This window comes from Nannobrachium achirus, assembly GCF_963921795.1.
Source record: "Nannobrachium achirus genome assembly, chromosome: 16".
In the NCBI taxonomy this organism is placed as follows: Eukaryota; Metazoa; Chordata; class Actinopteri; order Myctophiformes; family Myctophidae; genus Nannobrachium; species Nannobrachium achirus.
Genome location: NC_137823.1, coordinates 58,137,592 through 58,157,378, shown reverse-complemented (window position 1 = coordinate 58,157,378; position 19,787 = coordinate 58,137,592). Strand labels below are relative to the sequence as shown.

General features: G+C 43.0%; 1 protein-coding gene across 1 annotated transcript in view; it reads right to left on the bottom strand.

Annotated features, from left to right (window-relative positions):
• The window catches only part of LOC308300550 (intraflagellar transport protein 172 homolog), a gene marked incomplete at both ends in the record, with an annotated part of 112,140 nt that overhangs the window by 73,633 nt on the left and 18,720 nt on the right, over window positions 1-19,787 (bottom strand). Inside the window, 8 exons of the mRNA XM_080744410.1 lie at window positions 2,329-2,577; window positions 2,939-3,016; window positions 4,039-4,131; window positions 4,736-4,820; window positions 6,940-7,047; window positions 9,837-9,973; window positions 11,617-11,784; window positions 15,607-15,719. Of these exons, the coding sequence (XP_080600536.1) occupies window positions 2,329-2,577; window positions 2,939-3,016; window positions 4,039-4,131; window positions 4,736-4,820; window positions 6,940-7,047; window positions 9,837-9,973; window positions 11,617-11,784; window positions 15,607-15,719 (1,031 nt within the window). The remainder of the gene's footprint in view (window positions 1-2,328; window positions 2,578-2,938; window positions 3,017-4,038; window positions 4,132-4,735; window positions 4,821-6,939; window positions 7,048-9,836; window positions 9,974-11,616; window positions 11,785-15,606; window positions 15,720-19,787) is intronic.

The window sequence follows — 19,787 nt, the reverse complement described above, 5'->3', positions numbered from 1 at the left end:
TTTCCCATTTAAACTTGAACTTAAAGCATTCACTTATTTAGGAGTGAGAGTCACTAATACAATGGAGGAACTATATAATTATAATTTCAAAACGCTGACTGAACGAACAACACAAGACTTCAAGAGATGGTCGACACTACCGATTTCATTAGCTGGTCGCATTAATATAGTTAAAATGACAATTCTACCCAGATTTCTCTATCTCTTCCAAATGATCCCTATATTCATATCTAAAGCAACGTTTAAACAATTAGACAGATTAATTTCATCCTTTATTTGGAATAACAAGAACCCCAGAATGAAAAAAAGGTATCTAGAAGTCCCTAGAGATGCTGGGGGCCTGGGACTACCCAACTTCCTCTGGTATTACTGGGCGGCGAATATTGCTAAGTTTCCATATTGGAGATACACATATGAACACGAACAGGGCCCACACTGGGTTCACATGGAGTTACTATCCAAACCTCTGCCAATGCTCACCTCTCCTTTACCATTCGGCCAAATCACACAGCCCACAAACCCGGTGGTTAAATCCTCACTCAAAATATGGCTACAGTTTAGGAAACATTTTGGGTTAAGACAGCCAAGTAGGTTTCTCCCTGTGCTCAACAATCCTCTCTTCCCCCCATCTGTGATGGATAATGCATTTCAGTGTTGGCATCGGAATGGATTGGTGTTCTTTAGTGACCTGTTTCCGGATGATGCGTTCATCTCTTTTGAAACGCTTTGTGCAGATCACGATATACCCAGGACCCATCGCTTTAGGTTCTTTCAGATCCGTAGTTTCACCCAGAAAATGTTTACTTCATACCCATACATGCCACCCAAGAACCATTTGGATGTTATTCTAGAATTTCGCCCCTCTGACAAAAAACAAGTGTCTATGATTTATTCTTACATAGGTGACCTGAAACAGGTAACTTGGGATAAGGCGAAGACTGCCTGGGAGAGAGATCTGGGTGAAGAGTTTTCAGAGGAGATGTGGGAGAGCAGTCTACAACGCATTCACTCGTCTTCCATGTGCATACGCCATGGTCTGATTCAATTTAAAATACTACACAGACTCCACTATTCAGGGGAAAAGCTGGCCAGATTATTCAACATTCCGGACCCTGGCTGCCCGAGATGTAGCCAGACCCCAGCCTCATTAGGCCACTTGTTCTGGACATGCCCTAAGCTGGAGAACTACTGGAGAGAAATATTCGATATGCTCTCACGTATATGTGGAACAGAAATAACTCCTTCTTTCCACACAGCCATTTTTGGCATAATTCCCCCCGATTGCTCAGTCACACCTCCTCAATCGAATGCGGTGGCATTTGCCTCCCTGCTGGCTCGCAGACTAATTCTTCTTAATTGGAAATCCAAAAAGCCGCCCTCTTTCTCACAATGGCTGAAGGAGGTCCTCTCCTTCATACCGTTAGAGAAACTCAGGTATAAAGTCAAGGGAGCCAGCAAGAACTTTGTCCTAGCTTGGACCCCTCTTATTGCCTTTGCTGAGGAACATCCCTTTAACTAAGTATCAGATTGTACTGTGCTTATCTACTCTGTCTTTTTGAAGCCACTGTTGTATGAAGGTGGCGGGAGTTGTCCCTGTCCAAGAGTGTAATGTAATATCCTGTCCTACTGCTTACGTTTGTTTTTGTTTTCATGTTCTGTTTGTATATTGTCTGTTTTCTGTGTTTTCTTTTTAGCCTAGGGGGGGTGGGGCGGGTGGGTGGATGGGGTTGTTTGTATGTGATGTTGTTGAAAAATTTGAAAATTGAAAAATAAAGTCATAAAAAATAAAAAAATAAAAGACAGCTGGGCTGTGGACTGGACAGGTAGTGAGACGCAATGAGCCATTCCAATGTGCTGGTTAATACACTGGAAATGGCTGTTGCTCAACCTGCGCGTCAGAACTGAAGGCGCTGCTGAGTCAATCAGACAAGTAATGACTCATCACTAAACCATAGTTTTATGGGGGCAGTTTTTAGCCCAAGGAATCTTTTTCATGCAAAACAAATGCTTGCATTGGATTCAGAATCCCTAGTTTGACCCCTCACATGCTACTTAAAGCAGATGTATTTTTTGATTGGCTCCCACAAGTTTACCAAGACAAATCTGCGATGTCCCTATAGCCAAAAATGTACCATATGGCATGTTCTAACTGTGTGCCAAATTTCATACTTTTATCGTAGCATAATCGTGCATGATTCCATCAAAGCACTGCCCGAAAAGGCCCGGACTATGCCAGACAGCGACAGTATGAATAATAAACGCCCGGACTATGCCAGACAACGACAGTATGAATATTAAAGGGCGAAAGCTCAAGGACACAACACGCACCCTCTCGTAGAACTCCCCTTTGATGAGAGCGGCGGCGATGCGTCCCACGGCGTCGCTGTTGGCGGCCAGCTCTGGGCGGCTGATGGCCAGGCGGGCGGCCTTGGCGGGGAGGCCGGCCTTCAGGTAGAGGTTGACGGCGCCCTGGTAGTCGCCCTCCTCTTCCTTCAGCTCGCCCGCCCTCTCGTCCTGGCCTGTCTCTGTCAGCCACTGGTAGTAGCTCCGACGCAGGCTGTCCAGCTCAGGGTGGCCCTGCATGCAGAGTGGGGTGGGGGGCGGTTAGGCTCGGTGTGGTGGGTTGCAATATTTATATTTAATTTAACCACTTTTTTATGGTGAGTTTGCATGTTCTCCCCGTGTCTCCTTGGGCATAGGCCCTCACACAAAAACATGCAGTAGTCCTGGTTTCTATACTACCTCCCCCTTGCCAGCCAGGTGCTCCCCAATGTCCCCTGGCGCGGCAGGGGGAGAGCGGAAACCAGGACTACAGGTTAGGTAGTCACCGGGTGAGAAAAATGGGTTGCAAAAAACGTGGGATAACAAACAAAGTAAAATAAGTTGTTCCCATTGAGGGTTCTCTTTCATCAGAGAAAGCAGTTGAATCCTTCTTTACCTTGGCTTCAGCCACAGCGATGCAGTTGTCCCACATGTGCAGTTCCTGGTACATCTCAATCACCTCATCGATGGCATTCTGTGGGAGACATGTGACAACGTACACTGAAAAAGATGGATGCCTCAGTCAAATTAGGCTTGCGTAGCCAGATGATTGGAGATCTCCACCTATGGATACATCTGGTGATCTTTAAATCCAAGGCCATTCAATTAATTTAGTCTGACTATGTGAGACTACAGCTGAACTACAGTATCAGTCCATTTCTCTGTTCATCTGTCTAACCAAATGGACCCTTCATTTGGTTCCAGTTGTACATAGAGTTAAAATGAACACCGAGGAATTGACTGTGTAGTAATATGAGTGAGCCAATAGTGGCGTTTCCATAAAGCCACTTTTTGCGCATTAACGGCTTATTCGCTAAATGTTTTTATGGAAACACTTCAAAATGCGAATAAACTTTCATTATCCGGAAAAAAGATTATCCGCTTGGAGGAGGAGGATTTTGAGCCTTTATTGAATAAACTAAATGCGCATAAGTGAATGGAAACGGGTCAGACAATAAATGCGAATAGATTATGACGTTCTAGGTCCATATCGTCCTCCAATTTAACACTTTCCCCTGTCGCTTTACATCCATGTTAGCCCACAAAACAAACCGTTTGTTTGTTACACACGGAGTGACACGGGCCGTGTCTAAATTCCTCCCGTTTTCACCTCCCGGAGTCAAGGCCATGGCCGCCGTTGCCCCTCAGTTTGGCCTTGTGCCACTCAAACCACTTTCTCCTCTGTCTCTTTCTTGTCAATATATAGACAGTAGATACCGGTGTCTCTTGTCATGTAGACAGTACTAGACACCGGTATCTTTTGTTGAGATTCTCCCCCAAGTCCCCATCTTTAAACCAATCCAGTGACTTTGATTGGTACAGGGCTGAGCATGGGTCAGATTGTAAATACCATCATTTATCTATTTCAATGGACAAAAATCATGTTTTATACGATGGCCTTCCTGTCCTGCCTTCCTGCCCTGGCAAAAATGGACAACACCAAAGGCCAAGTGGCCTTGCCCCTAAAACGACAAAATTCCAGGCCGTGTATCATACCTGCTCCAAGTAGTACATCTCTGCCAGCTTAAAGTTCTTGTCCAGCATGGCCAGACGGGCTTGGACCTGGAAGAACTCTGTTCCATCTCCTCCCTAGACAGAACACACAAGTGCGCGCGCACACACACACACACACACACACACACGCACGCACACACACACACACACACACACACGCACACACGCACACACGCACACAAATCAAATTCCAATTCTAAATATGGGCTGTAGAGGGGGGGGGGCAAGGATGCCATGTTTTAATAACCATGAAACTGGTGCATTGATTATACAGTAGGCCTGTGAGCTGAGTTGGTACAGGGTGCTCTGTGTGTGTGTGTGTGTGTGTGTGTGTGTGTGTGTGTGTGTGTGTGTGTGTGTGTAGGTGTGTGTGTGTGTGTGTGTGTGTGTGTGTGTGTGTGTGTGTGTGTGTGTGTGTGTGTGTGTGTGTGTGTGTGTGTGTGTGTGTGCATGCGTGCGCGCGTGCGTGCGTCAGGTGATATGCACCTCTGTTAGAACAATGAGAACAAGGCCAATCTGCCAGCTCAATTCTACGCATAGCTTTCTGCTCCACTACCCTAATTGGTAGTTATACTGTATCAGCCAATCAGGTTGTTAGATCTGGGGCTCTGTGTATGTGTGTTAGTATAAGTCTAGTGTATGTGTATGTGAGCCTGAATGCAGACAGTACGTTACATACCGTTTCCTTTGATATCCTGTCAGCAATCAGGTTGGTTTCACTGAGGAACCGGACAGTAGAGACGTCCCCTAAGGCAGCAAAACACCTGGAAATGGAGAGAAAGGGGAAGGAAAGGAAGACAGGAAGAAAAGAAGAAAGAAAATAAATCCCTACAACTGGGGTCTTCAACGTTTTTCAGGCCAAGGACCCCTTAGTTGAGAGAGAGATGAAGCAGGGACCCCCACAACCTGTTCATAGATTCCATGGAGTTTCATTGTTTGACAGCACAATCATCAGTGTATTTTGGATTCATGTAAATTTGTGTTTCCAGATGTTTAACCACTTGAACTGTTAATAAACTTGGCCTTTCATTCTGTAATTAGTCTGCTCTTTTTCCCCTCTACACCAAAGCTCTTTGCCGAAAATAGCCGATCTACAAGCTCACAACGCCTCGCGGTATGACACACAGATTTGGAGGACCCCCTGTAATAACTCTGAGGACCCCCTAGGGGTCCCGGACCCCCTGTTGAAGACCCCTGCCCTACATTTACATTTACTGATCACAGATCAATCCAAACAAATATTGAACTGGAGAAGAAATGTATGAGTTAAACCCGACTTAATTAGCAGAGATAGATGACATATTTTGCATAATGAGGTACGCTACTACAGCATGTCCCTGGACTTGATAACGGGGCCATGGCCTCTCGCCGCGGTAATTCTAAACACATTCCTGGATGTAGGTAGCCTAGTTCCAGACCCTGAATCGCTAGCCACACCCCTTTAATTTTTTTGTTTCGGCGATTCAGGTCTAGAATCGCTCTCATTGAGGAGGCCTGCCTCGGTTGAAAATCCGTACGGCGAATCAGCGTCGTGAATCAGCGTCTTGTGATCAGCGTGGGTGGGGGTTTCCCAGAACTCATATGCGTTTCCAAGTAAACCAGCGCCGCCGCCGTACCGTACCGCGCCGCGGTAAATTGCGGTAAAATGCGATCGTATCGATCTCGCTATGAAACACCAGTAGCAGGCATGTTATGTTGTGTTTGATTACTAGTTCGTAGTGCTCCTATTCTGACTGTTTCTTTGGTTAGCAAGTACAGTAGCACTAGCAAGCAACAGGCTAGCTAGCCACTAGCCAGCCAGGCAAACATAACAACACTATGTCATGTGTTGGTCGGTGAACCAATCGCTGAAGACTGCCTCTTTTTGGCAACGCCCATCCCTGCAATCGCCCTGGGGGGAAGCGACCTCAGACTGAATAATGAAGTGAAAAGAAATGTCAATTCAGGCTGAGTGTCAGGCTAGGATGTAGGTAATTGGCATCAGAAGTGTTAATAGCAAAACGGAATGCAAATAGAAAAACACCCAAATGTAGAGAGTGTGCAACTTTCAAACATGGCCGCCAGGTGAACATGGTCTCTGTAGGCATTAGCAGAGGAGCAATCCCTGCCAAACTACAGCCTATCACAGGAGAGACGCTTGTGAGATGTGAATCACGTGAATCATAACACCATCCCAGTTCCAACAATGGACCAAGGGTGGAGCGCTCGTTCTCGGTGGAGATGACGGAGGCGCGCCGTCTCAGGCGACCATGAGCCACGTGAGACACCGCCGAGCGAGCGAGTCGCCGTGTCGAGCGTTGTGACGGTCGCATGAGCCGGCTCAGCGCCGTTACCGAGTTATGTGCCGTTATGGACGGAATAGTAAATCTTCGCCCCCCCCCCCAGACTTTTCGGCACTTCCGCGCGGTCCAGGCGAACACAACGGAGCACTCCCTACCTCCGGTCCGGTTCAGCCTATCACAAGCTTCCACGGCTGGAAGTGGGATGGTGTTTTGATACACGCTTGTGAGATGCAGTGTGCGTGTGTGTGTGTGTGTGTGTGTGTGTGTGTGTGTGTGTGTGTGTGTGTGTGTCAGTGTCGATTTTGTCGACTAAAACTATGACGAAAAATGTTTGTCGACTGCGTTTTTTTCACTGACGAAAATGAAATAAAAACAAAATAAAAACTAAGCTGTGATGACTAAAACTAAGACTAAATATATTGACAATTTCGTCAATAAAATAAAAACTATACTAAAATGTTGGGGAGAAGAGAGTCATTTTACGTTTGGTTGCTCTCCTATGTTGCATGCTGAAAATAGCCGATCTACAAGCTCACAACGCGTCGCGCTGCGACGCGTTGTGAGCTTGTAGATCTGCTATTTTCAGCAACCAAGTGTGTACCTCTCGGCGATGTGTAGCTGGCGTGCCTCCAGAGACAGTTTGCTGAGAGTTTTCCACATGGCCTCCGTCTCTGACGACATCTCCAGGGTCTCCAGGAACGCTGTAGCTCTGTGAACACGCACACGCACACACACACACACACACGCACACACACACACGCACACACGCACACACACACACACACACACAGGGAGGGAGAGCTGAGTCAGGAATCAAGATTAGCCCCGAGGTGAGAAACAAAGAGGAAACAGAAAGGAGCAGCAGTTGTGTTTAGCAGCTGCAGGGCACAGGTACACACTAGGGATGGGACGATAAGAACATTTCATATCACGATTATTGTGACCAAAGAAATCGCGATTTACGATATCGCGATAATCAAAATATCCCCATCATCCATTATCCTGGGGCAGAACATTTGCCACAAAATAGCAGATCTACAAGCCCAGTGGCTTGTAGATCGGCTCTTTTTTGGCAGAGATTTGGTAGAGAGTGAAAAAAATAAGTATATGAAATATGTATGTTTTACCAATAGAGGGTTTAACTTAGAGGTGAACCGATTGATCGGTTCCGATATCAGATCGGCCGATCAAGGCCATATCGGTTTTGATCGGTGTTTCCATAATTGGATCAAAGCGAGCCGATCAAGGGATTGAAGCAAAAGGGACGTTGACGTTCGATTCACGTGCGCGTTGTGCATGCGTGCTTCTGACGAAGGAGAGCTCTGTTCTCCTCTCTTCTCTTGTGTGTGTGTGTGTGTGTGTGTGTGTGTGTGTGTGTGTGTGTGTGTGTGTGCGTGCGTGCGTGCGGCTCCATGTTCACTTCTGTCTGTGAGCCACTTAATCCCCCCCCTCCTCCCACACCACACACAGACATGCACCGAAGAAAGGGGGACAGAGTGAGATGAAAGTTGTTTGTTTTAAACATATTGGATACACCATTGGAAATAGTAGCCTACTTCTACCTTTGTAGGTGTTGACTTCTCAAAGTAAAATCCACGATTTGAGTGATCAGATGAATGCGTTTTCAGCTGTGTTGGGTTAACGAGGCTCCGCTCGTGTCTGTCTCTCTCTCTCTCTCTCTCTTTGGGTTAACGAGGCTCCGCTCGTGTCTCTCTCTCTCTCTCTCTCTCTCTTTGGGTTAACGAGGCTCCGCTCGTCTCTCTCTCTCTCTCTCTCTCTCTCTCTCTCTCTCTCTCTCTCTCTCTCTCTGCGACGTGAGAGAAGAGAGAGAGGCTGTAACGTTGATGTTAAACTTAATTCCAAAAAACATAATTCCAAAGTCATTGGAGGACAACAGTTGGAGGTAGTTGTTGTCGATCTAAGGATAACGTTTGTAGTTCCCTTATATAGTTTAAAACAGTCATTTCCACAGGTGCTAACCGTTAGCACTAGATGTAAGGAGGATGACGCGTTGCCATTTAGTTTCTGCGACAGAAACAAGCAAACAGGTCTATAAAAAGTGTTGCCATATCCTGTTTTTTCCAGCAAACAGGTCTATAAAAATAAAAAACTGGGAAGGTCAGTCAAACAGAAATGTTGTTGTCTGATATTGTTTAAGAACAGTGGTTCTCAAACATTTTCATGCCAAGAGCAAGGACCCCAAATATGTATATAGTGTACAGAAAATCTTAAGGGCCTATTTGGCCTATTATTGTTGCTATTAACCATTATAGCCAAATAACCTTGAAAATAATGAAGGATAGACAATATTGCCACTGTCTTTATGAGAAAACCTTTTTGTTTTGTTTTTCTTGAGGAGGAATTTTCCTAGGACTAAAATGATTTACGATAATATATCATATTGAGAATCGAATCAAATCATGACCTTAAAATATAAAGTTGAATTGAATTAATATATACAATGTCAATGTTGTGTAAGAGGAATCATTAAATATATAAATGCTCCGACAGTGACACAATAGAAGAATTTATGGATTTCACGCTGTGATCGATCGGTAATATCGGTGGTAATATCGGTGCTTTGATCGATCGGTAATATCGGTATCGGCAGATATTGATTCCAGCTGATCGGTGATCGGTATCGGCCCCAAAAAACCTGATCGGTGCATCTCTAGTTTAACTCATACCCCGCCATTTGCAAATACCTTCGTACTTTCATATGCCTCTGTCTCCATAGACTTCCAAGTAATTCATGTGCACTGATAATGTCATGTCCATGCCTAGATCATGCACCACGTGTGTGTACATTGCTCACAGCTTTCAAACAAAAAAATCCGAATGGAAATCCGTTCAGGCATTCATGAACTAGCAGCCTAAAATGTAAACAAAGATGGCTGCCATGTTTGAAAGATGGGGTTACTATGGGGGTTAAACATGCAATTTCGCAATTTCGGAAAAAACAGGAAATTCTCGGGATTATAGGGCCTGGCAGGGAGGGACATTAGCATATTCTTGGGACTATCGGGCCTAGCAGGGAATGAGTTAAGTGGTACCGGATATGCAGCTCGGCAAATACAAGGTGAATTGATCCCAGTGCATGACGGAGGACGATCCATCCATCCATCCATCCATCTTCAACCGCTTATCCAGAATCGGGTCGCGGGGGTAACAGTTCCAACTGAGACCTCCAGATTTCCTTATCCTGAGCAACTTCCTCCACTCCCTCAGGGAATATACCGAGGCGTTCCCAAGCCAGTTTGGAGATATAATCCCTCCATCTGGTCTTTGGTCTGCCACGGGGTCTCCTCCCAGTGGGACGTGCATCGAGGACCTTCCTAGGAAGGCGCTCGGGAGGCATGCGTACTAGATGCCCCAACCACCTAAGCTGACTCCTTTCCAAGTGTAGGAGCAGATCATCACAACAAATTAAATCTCCACGATACAATTATCGTGAGTGTTTTTTAATCACGATAAAACGATAATATCCCTGCTACTGACCTGTAGTAGTCGCCATCGTCCACGGCCGTACCGAACTCTATGAGACCCTCGTCCAGCGTGTAGGTGACTGTGCTCACGCCCTCCGTCACGATCACCTCTGTCTTACCATCAGCCCTCTCCACCTCTACCACGTCTCCCTGGATGGAGAGAAAGGGAGAGAGAAAACAAATAGTATAATACTGATTAGGGCTGTCACAATTATTACATAATCTTCTAATCGACAAATTATTTGACATGATCGCAATTATTTTGTCATAATCGTCATGATCGTGAATGAAAAATGTTCATGCATTTTCAGAAATAGTGGAAATAGCAGATCTACAAGCTCACAACGCGTCGTGATGCGACACGTTGTGAGCTTGTAGATCAATGTTATTTTTTAGGTAGTAAGTTGTCAAATATAGTCCGAAATTTTATTATCCATGACAAAAACACAATTAAATCGTTAATCGCAATTATTTGAGAGACAATTAATCGTCACTAAAATGTCATATCGTGACAGCCCTAATACTGATACTTTAAAAGTAATAACCCATTCTATAGACGTGAATATAACGTTAGATATAAAGGTTACATTGAGTTTCCTGAATTTAAATATAAATACTAGAGAAATGTGCTCCTCAGAGCACAGGTCTCCGCCGCAATCTTTCACAGTAATCAGATGCTGCGTTCATGATTTGACGCATTTTGTTCAAACCGGGCCACTCCTCCAAAGCCAATCTTAGCCAATCAGGATGGAATCTGAGCAATCAGACAGATCCGTCTTTATCACATGACTATAGAGATATTGTGTACCGATTTCCGTGATGTTTGGACAACAAAACCTGTAGGAGTAATATAAAAAAATGTGTTTGGCAAAGATTTACCTCTGGTTTGGCGCTATAACAGGCTGATGTGAAACATTTGGGGCAGAGGTTTTCCTTGGCCTCTAGGAAGTGTGGTGCTGATTGGTGCAGTTATAGGTAAAAAAAATGAATGGGCCTGAGGCCAATTTTAAAAATGTAGGATGGCATTTCTTCCTTGGCCCAGAGAGGGACTATTCGTGCAAAGTTCACTCTTGCCATTCCTGCAAACTTTGGGAGCCAATCTTAGCAAATCTGGAATATTACAAATCACAGGACTATAGAGATAATGCGTACCGATTCGTGTGATGTTTGGACAAAATTTGTAGGAGTAATATAAAAAAAATATGTTTAGCAAAAATCGGCTTACTGGTGGCGCTATAACAGGCCGATGTGAAAGCTTTGGGGCAGAGGTTACTACAGGGGGTCCTCCAAATCTTTGTGTCATATAAACTATTTTTCTTCTTTTTTATATTAACCACTTGAACCCTAGTGTCATATTCGGAGAACTTTAGCCGAAAATAGCAGATCTACAACGCCTCGCACGCCTCACAACGCCTCACACGCCTCACAACGCCTCGCACAGCGAGGCGTTGTGAGCTTGTAGATCGGCTATTTTCGGCAAAGAGCTTTGGTGTAGAGGGGAAGGTCATGTTTATGAAGTATTGACGGTTCAAGTGGTGAAATATCTGAAAACAAACAATAATTGACACAAATCCAAAATACACTGACGATTGTAGTGTCAAATGATTAAAGTATATGGAATCTATGAAAAGATTGTGGGGGTCCCTGCTTTATGTCTGTCTCAACTAAGGGGTCCTTGGCCTGAAAACGTCCCCTGGAATATCACCGGTTTACACACACACACACACACACACACACACACACACACACACACACACACACACACACACACACACACACACACACACACTCACCCTGAGTGGCACCATGGTGACGCTCTCTGGGCTGTCGATGCTGTACCAGATGCAGAGGTTGCTTCTGTTCTGAGCGACCACCACGTCGCTGCCCGGCACCCACTGGACGTACGTGCAGAAACTCAGCACCGTGGTCTTCAGCGTGGTCTCGATGTCGTACAGGTGGAGCTGGAGAGAGAAGAGATTCATGTAGGTTAACCCATTTAGGCCTAGAATTATTGAATGTTTTAACCAGTGAAAAATAGCAGATATACAAGCTCACAGCGCGGCACCGAGTGCCGCGCTGCGAGCTTGTAGATCTGCTATTTTTGAAAAAGTCGCGAAAATATGTGCAAATCTTTGAGTATTTTCAAAGCGAACGTTTATAACTCAAATTTTGCTTCTGGGGGGTCTTTGGAACTAAATATTTTGAGATGGGGGTCCGTGGCCAAATAAATATCATTTTGGGGGTCCTTCACATGAAAAGGTTTGAGCACCACTGACATAATAGTCTCTCAAGAACAGACTAACTGAGCTCCATTTAAGTGAAAAGGACCTTTTCTTTGACGATGGCTGGCCAGATTGCTGACATAGAAACAGGTTTTTCAAAAAATCGTAGAAGGATTCAAAAGACACTTATAGAATGGGGTAAAAATTCTAATTTTCACGATTTTTCAAAAATAGCAGATCTACAAGCTTGCAGCTGCGAGCTTGTATATTTTTTGTATGTATATATATTTTTGTATGTTTTTAATTATTCTGAATCCATTGCAAGCATTTGTTTTGCACGAAAAACATTCCTTGGGCCAAAAATGGACCCCATACACCTTGTGAAAAGTGATGACTCATCACTAAACCATCATTTTTTTGCGTCTGATTTTGGCCCAATGAATGTTTTTCGTGCAAAACAAATGCTTGCAATGGATTCAGAATAATTAAAAACACCTAGTTAGACCCCTCACATGCTACTTAAAGCATATTTTTAGGAGACACAGAATTACCCTAGGTGTCAAATATTTTGCTAGGGATGTTGAATTTCAATCTTTGTTAGATATGTTACTAGACACCTTTACGAACACATTGGTGAAGAACTTGTTAGGTAAGGAATTTATTCCCAGGGTTTTATTAAAATTCCCCTATATGTGCATGTCTTATTTAGGAAAATCAAATGGCAAAAGGGTATCACATGCAGGTGTAATGTATACATAAGATTCAGCCCTGAGGCCAGATTAAAGAAAGTAGAAGCAGGTAGAGTGTTCCTAGGTCAGTCCATGCAACAAGGGAAGACACAATGTTCTGTGGGAATTCGTTCCAGCTCTAATACACCCATAGGTGGCAGCCGGTGAAGTCTAATAAACTTTTGTAAGACACCAAAGGATAAAACCCCAGAGCCGATAGATTTGGAAACTTGCTCACACCTTAGAACGAAATACATTTCCCCCCCAATGCAACCCATTTCACAATGAGGCTCGAAAAAAAAAAAGAAAAACGAAGCAGTATCTCAATTTAACAGAAGGCAGAGTTAAACCATTATTATGAGTTTAAGTCCCTGGGCGGCCGAAAGTTAGAGGCAGCCGAGGGATTCCCAATTACCAGAGTTCTGTGTGTCGTCGCCCAAGGGCTGAGCATCAAACTGTTCCATGGCCCGAGGGCATCCACTGATAACTGCTCTCTCCCTGCCTGTCTGCACTGCTGCTGCTCTCACCACTCCCACCCAAAGACCAACACAGCGTACAACTGCAGCTGTAATTAAATAATTTAGACCGGGTACGCGTTATTGCGTAATTATCATTTTATGCTTTAACTATTGAAAAATAGCAGATCTACAAACTCGGTGCCGCGCTGCGAGCTTGTAGATCTGCTATTTTTGAAAAATCTTGAAAATTAGAATTTTGATCAGATTTTGACCCGATTCTATAATTGTCTTTTGAGGTTTTTTTGAAAAACCTATGTTTCTATATGTCAGCGGTGCTCAAACCTTTTCATGTGAAGGACCCCCAAAATGATATGTATTTGGCCACGGACCCCCCATCTCAAAATATTTCTTTGCAGGGACCCCCCTGAAGCAAAATTTGAGTTACAAATGTTCGCTTTAAAAATACATAATTATATTCAAAGATTTGCACACATTTTCCGGACTGTTTCAAAAATAGCAGATCTACAAGCTCGCAGCGCGGCACTCGGTGCCGCGCTGTGAGCGTGTATATCTGCTATTTTTCAATAGTTAAAGCATTCAATAATTCTAAGCCTAAATGGCTTAAGGAGCTTGCACGCTGGTCCGTATTTTTCGCCTGAAATTTGTCGCACCTAAAAAAAGGCTGTAACCTACAGTCTGTGTGGATCGAGGAACAGGCTCATAGCACGCACTTTTGCCCCCTATTTCTTTTTGAGCGTTGCTCCTGGAAGAAGCTGAGCTCCAAGATCTGTCTTTGTCCGGTTCCAAAGAAATGTCCAGGGGCCGAAAGTAAACTGAAGTGTGGCCTACATTATTAATTTTTTTGCAAATATTTGAATTTTTTTAAAGCGAACATTTGTAACTGAAATATTTGCTTCTGGGGGGTCCCTGATAAAAAAAAATTACATTTACATTTACGTTTACTGCTTTCTTTCATCTTAGCCATTTTCGAGATTTTGATTTCATGCGTACAAGTGGCTAAATATTAGCCTAGTAAACGACCAACTTCCGTTCTCCAGGAGGATTCCAGAAGATTGCGAGAAACAAATGAAATGGTTTCCGGAAGAGGGCGGGTACGAGGCTAGCTAAATATGTCGTTTTGGACACAATAAGCTGGCGATTTCTTTAATACTATTTACAGTAAACTACTAGCTAGGCCCCGTTTGCCCATGAAAGATTGCGGTGCATCTTGGGAATGGGATTAATGTATGCCCCCACCCACTGAAATCAAAATCATTAAAATCTCTAAAACGATAGAAAGCAGTGAATGAAAACCTTTTAACACTCATCTTTATTTTCTCTAATTACAATCTAAAATACTAGACCTTACCCGTTCGAAGATATGTGCTGCAAAATATGTGCAGAGTGTGGGTTATGGGGAAAGTAACTGTAACTGGTGCGTGCGTGAGAATATGTGGGAGCATCATAATGTAAGGAGCAGCCCATGGAGGAGTGTATATTTATGATGGATACAAATAATTTAACAGCAAAATTAGGTGAATAGAAGTATGGGGATGTATGTGCTTGCTTAATTTTTCCATACCCGTTGGGGGGGGGGGGGGGGGGGGGGAGAGATAACAGAGAGAGAGAGATAACACACACCTCTCTGTGAGAGAGGTGTGTGTGGGCCCGGGGCTACAGATCCCATGGCCTGGAGGAACGGACCGTAACCCTGACAACAGGCTGTAGAGCTGTAGAGAGAAGAAACGCTAATAAATAGCTTGAATTCGGGAAAAAATGAAATTCGGGCTCCGTTACCGTGTGTATAATGCTAATGGCCAATGCCATGTTAAATTTGAGATCAGTCGCTGAAGCGAGTGAATAGATAATGCATTGTGTGACTGACCTACTGACTGACCTCTCGCTCTAATTATAGTATGGATGAACCCTGTAAAAGAAATAAGTTGTCCGTTGTCATTTATTATGTCCATGAATTAAATACAGAGGGCTTCCAACATAAAAAAGAACGTAAAATGTCTTATTTGGGATGTTCCTTACTTCCTTTTAGGCAAGGGTGTTTAACTATACTTGTACTGTACTACATTTCAATTGTATTGACTATACTTGTGCCGTTCTCCATTTTTGTCTAATAAAATAATAAAAAAGTTTAAAGAATTGGGTGGTGTCCCATTCTGGCGCTCAACCGCAGACTCTATTATTTGACCTCATGAGGATCTTTGTTCAGGGGCGTCTCTACCCCCCTCATTTATATCTCTCTCTACTCCTCTATGCTTTACTGCCTCTGGGCCTCCAGCCCAGTGTTTATCTCCCCCTGCGTCCCCCAGGGTGCAGAGTCTCCCCCTGCGTCCTCCAGGGTGCAGAGTGCTCAGTCTCACCCGCAGTTTCTTGTCCCTGAAGAGCAGCTTGCGGCCCGTCTCGTTCAGCTCCAGCCAGTCGATCTTGGAGTCGTGGCTGATGGTGCCCAGATTGTAGCCTCCGGTCAGGTCCACTGGAAGGACAGTGGAGGGAGAGAGAGAGAGAGAGAGAGAGAGAGAGAGAGAGAGAAGGTGAGAGAGAGAGAGAGAGAGAGAGAGAGAGAGAGAGAGAGAGAGAGAGAGAGAAGGTGAGGAGAGAGAGAGAGAGAGAGAGAGAGAGAGAGAGAGAGAGAGAAGGTGAGAGAGATAGAGAGAGAGAGAAGGTGAGAGAGAGAGAGAGAGAGAGAGAGAGAGAGACAGAGAGAGAGAGAGAGAGAGAGAGAGAGAGAGAAGGTGAGAGGGATTATTGGAGAGGTGTTACCTCCAGAGAACCAACAACAGCGGATGAGAAGTCACTGGAGCACAGTAGGTGGTTTGTACCAGAATCAGTTGAAAAAGCATTTGAAAAAAAAAATCCATTCGAGATATAGCCATTTTAAGCTCCCCGCAACCATCTGGGACGCCATCTTGAAAATGGCGGCTTTCGGGGAGGTAGATTTTGAGTATGTTATTTAGCATGCCCAATGCTACCAGAATCCATTGAAAAACCTTTTGTATACATTTTTTGGGGGTTAGGCCATATTTTCTCTTAGAATGACTCACCTAGCACAGTAGCCCAGGGACGTGCAGAGAATGTTAAGAGGGGCAGGGGCTGACATTTCTAAAATGGGCCTTTTGGTGGAAATATCGAAAAAAGAAGATCTCCAAGCTGCGACGCGTTGTCAGCTTGGAGTTGTGTGCTTGATACCACACTGATAAGCATAATCAAGTCAATGCTGGAGATGTTGCGTAACGGCATGGATTTCTACACAGAGAGGGCAATTCTTTCAACATAAGATGCTCCATTCAAGTTCAGGAGTTTGGACAAGTCAATTATCTTGCATGCTCAGGTATGGCATGGAAAGAGGACATTTGCATTTGCATGAGGTCATAGAGACACCATTCATTTATTTATTCATTCATTGTCAGTTTTTTGTTTGTTTTTTTCGCGCAGAAAATCGGACCCTGTGCGCAAAGGCCTTTAACCCTGCAAGACCCAAATTAATTTCTACTGGCCAAAAGATTAAAAAAAAAATCAGATGGTGTTGTAGCAGTCCTAATCACAGGAAAATGTAATGTTAAAAAATTCATAATGTTTTTGTAAGGTTTTATAGCCATAAATCATAAATCATGCTCTAATTTGCATATTAACATATGCACGTGTTCTAGACATTCTAATGATCACGAAAAAAAATATTACAGGCATTTTACTTATGTTTTAGTGAGGAATAGCTTCAGTTTGAAATGTAAATTAATATTAATGTTAAACAAGTATGGATCTATAAATCCATAATTAAAATAAGAAAAAGAGACCAAAGGACGTATAACTTAGATTGCTGTATTTAGAGAGGGTCAGACAAGGAAGACAAAACAGTGAGCTGCATGCCATCCGGGTGGCAGCTTTCTAATTCTCTCTCTCCTCCAAGATGGAGGAGAACAGTATATAAAGAGTACAGTTTATGACAGTAAGAAGTCATGGGACTCATTCATTTGTTCCCAAATCAAAACAAGGAAGTAGTGCCACGTAGTGCTTGTAATTTTCCACTAGTGACTTATACAGTATATCATGATTACGTAGTCAGGGCAACCAAAGTTACTATGACCTGCAATCTATTTAGCCTGAACCCACAGTATCCGACCAAAATGTGGTCTCTATACTGTAAGTTCAGTTCATATTATATATATTTTATGGTCATATGAGCCTCATACACAAACCATGAATTATGTATCATAATTCTTATCTTATCAATCTACCCTTTTAATTTTTGTATGAGGTTCATATGACCTCCACATTAAACATTTTATCAGGGTAATCATAATAATAATAATATGAAGACTTTAATAAATTTAGAAATTCAAATTTTCAAAAAGGACTGTAATAATATTTTTTTAAAGGGAACTGTAATAAATCCTTAAAGTTAAAGAAATGTGACACAATATTTCATCGTTTTTTACAGATGAATGAAGACAGAATTAAAATGTAATAAACAAATAAAGAATAAAGAATGAAAACAAATAAAAGATTAATTAAAAAGTCCATAAGTCCAGTGATCGGATGATGATGACGACGATGATGGTGATGGTGGTGGGGCATGGAGAGACGTGAGGGAGGAGGACATGCAGTTGTTGTGGGTTCTTCTGGGTCTCTTCTTTCTCAGGTGTTTCAGGTGTTTCCTACGGGGGACGAAACCTTTGGCCAGTTTACTGTTTCCAAAACAATTTAATTCAGAACTTCAGGTAGCGTTTGTACTACATGGCATAACAACAGTGCAACAGAAACTCACCGACCAGGCACGATCACTCGTGCCTCTGCGGTGGATTGGCATGCACTGTCCTGGCCTCAGATGGTGGTTCGTCTGCACCCCGCCTCAGTCGTGGTGGTTTCCGGTGACCCGATTCCTTCCTTCCACACTCTGCATTCCTCTCTCCATCTCTCCGTCCAGCCCATGAAACAGAAATATTTCCAATTAAGTTTCAAATAAATCTTAAATCAATGAAAAACCAAATTAAATGAATGAAAACAAATCAAAATTAAAATATATTACTCCTTACTCCCCCCTTTTTTACAACCATAGTTGTAAAAGTTAAATAAAATAATTTAAATTGTTTAAATCAATGAAAAGAGCTTTAAATCATACACTACAGTACAGTAGCAGTGGGCACAGGGGAGAGCTGCACAGTGTCAGTGATAAGTAATACGCCTGAAGGACGAGAAGCGACCTTGTGTCCTTCTCAACAGTGGGGTCTAAAGGTTGTTATGGTAACCAGGGAACAGGAAGTTTTTAAAACAAGAGATTTATGGGTAATGAAGTTTTTCTAAAATGTATTCATAACAAGACAGGATAGAACATCAACAAAATATTTTAGACAGAAAACAATTAGAATGTTGACGAAAAATGGAAGAGAGGAGGTCAAAACACTCTCACATGTTCCCAAAACAGATAGCAGACACACAAAAACAGTGCGGCCTTGGCTGGCAGGTGGTTACACAGACAGGCACACAAGAGCAGACGCACACACTCACACAAGAGTGGGGGAGAGGGAGTGAAAAGAGATAAGGGCTTAAAGCGCATTCACGCATACACAGGCGCATGCCCGCACTCACACATACAGTACAGTAAACTCATTCTCACAGAATCTATTCATCAGAAAAATAACTGAGAATTACAGTATAATACACACCCATAGTCCTATGGGAGGTTCTAAAATCTTAACGTTACAACATATAATATTAATTTAGACGTCATAATTTAGTTAGTTATTCTTAATCTTAAAACTTAACTTTAATTTCTCAAAGATATTTTAAACTTCTTAAAAGTACTTAATATTACAGAAAACAGAACTGGTCCATAAAAATAGTCAAAGATAAAATATTGCTTCTCACTTTCCGATGGCTTGGCGCAAAGCCATGAAAGTGAGAGACCTAAATAAACACAGTATTATCGGTACAGTGAACATAACAGTAATAAACTGACAAATACTGACCATTCATAGGGTCCAGACATAACAGTACAAATACTGACAAACAATAACAAGCTATAACCACAACTGACTAGAAGTACACGTTAATTCAGGCTGACTAGAAGTACAAACAAGCTATAACCACAACTGACTAGAAGTACATGTTAAATTCAGGCCGACTAGAAGTACTCGCCCTAGGTTATAAGCCTCGCCCTAGGCTATAAGCCTCGCCCTAGGCTAAAGCAAACAAATAATGACCATTCATCCAGACAAAACAAATAATGACAAAACTTGTGGAAGACGACGACTGTACCGAAAAAAAGTTAAAGTCTGAAAATATTTGTCTCTTCCTCATGGCAATGAGAGAGCGAGACCAAACCAGAAATAGTTAAAAATAGATTAAAGGTGTTGTACATACACCCTGAAACAAAGATGAAACAAAGAGTTTTACGACCATCTGTATCTAGTAGATAAGGGTTAATTTACGACGCGTGTCAAACCAAAACATTATTAGGAGCTATCGGACTCCTCCAACGGAGGGAGAACATAATTCACAAATCATATCAATTATCATTACATTAACATCGTTAATTCAAAATTCA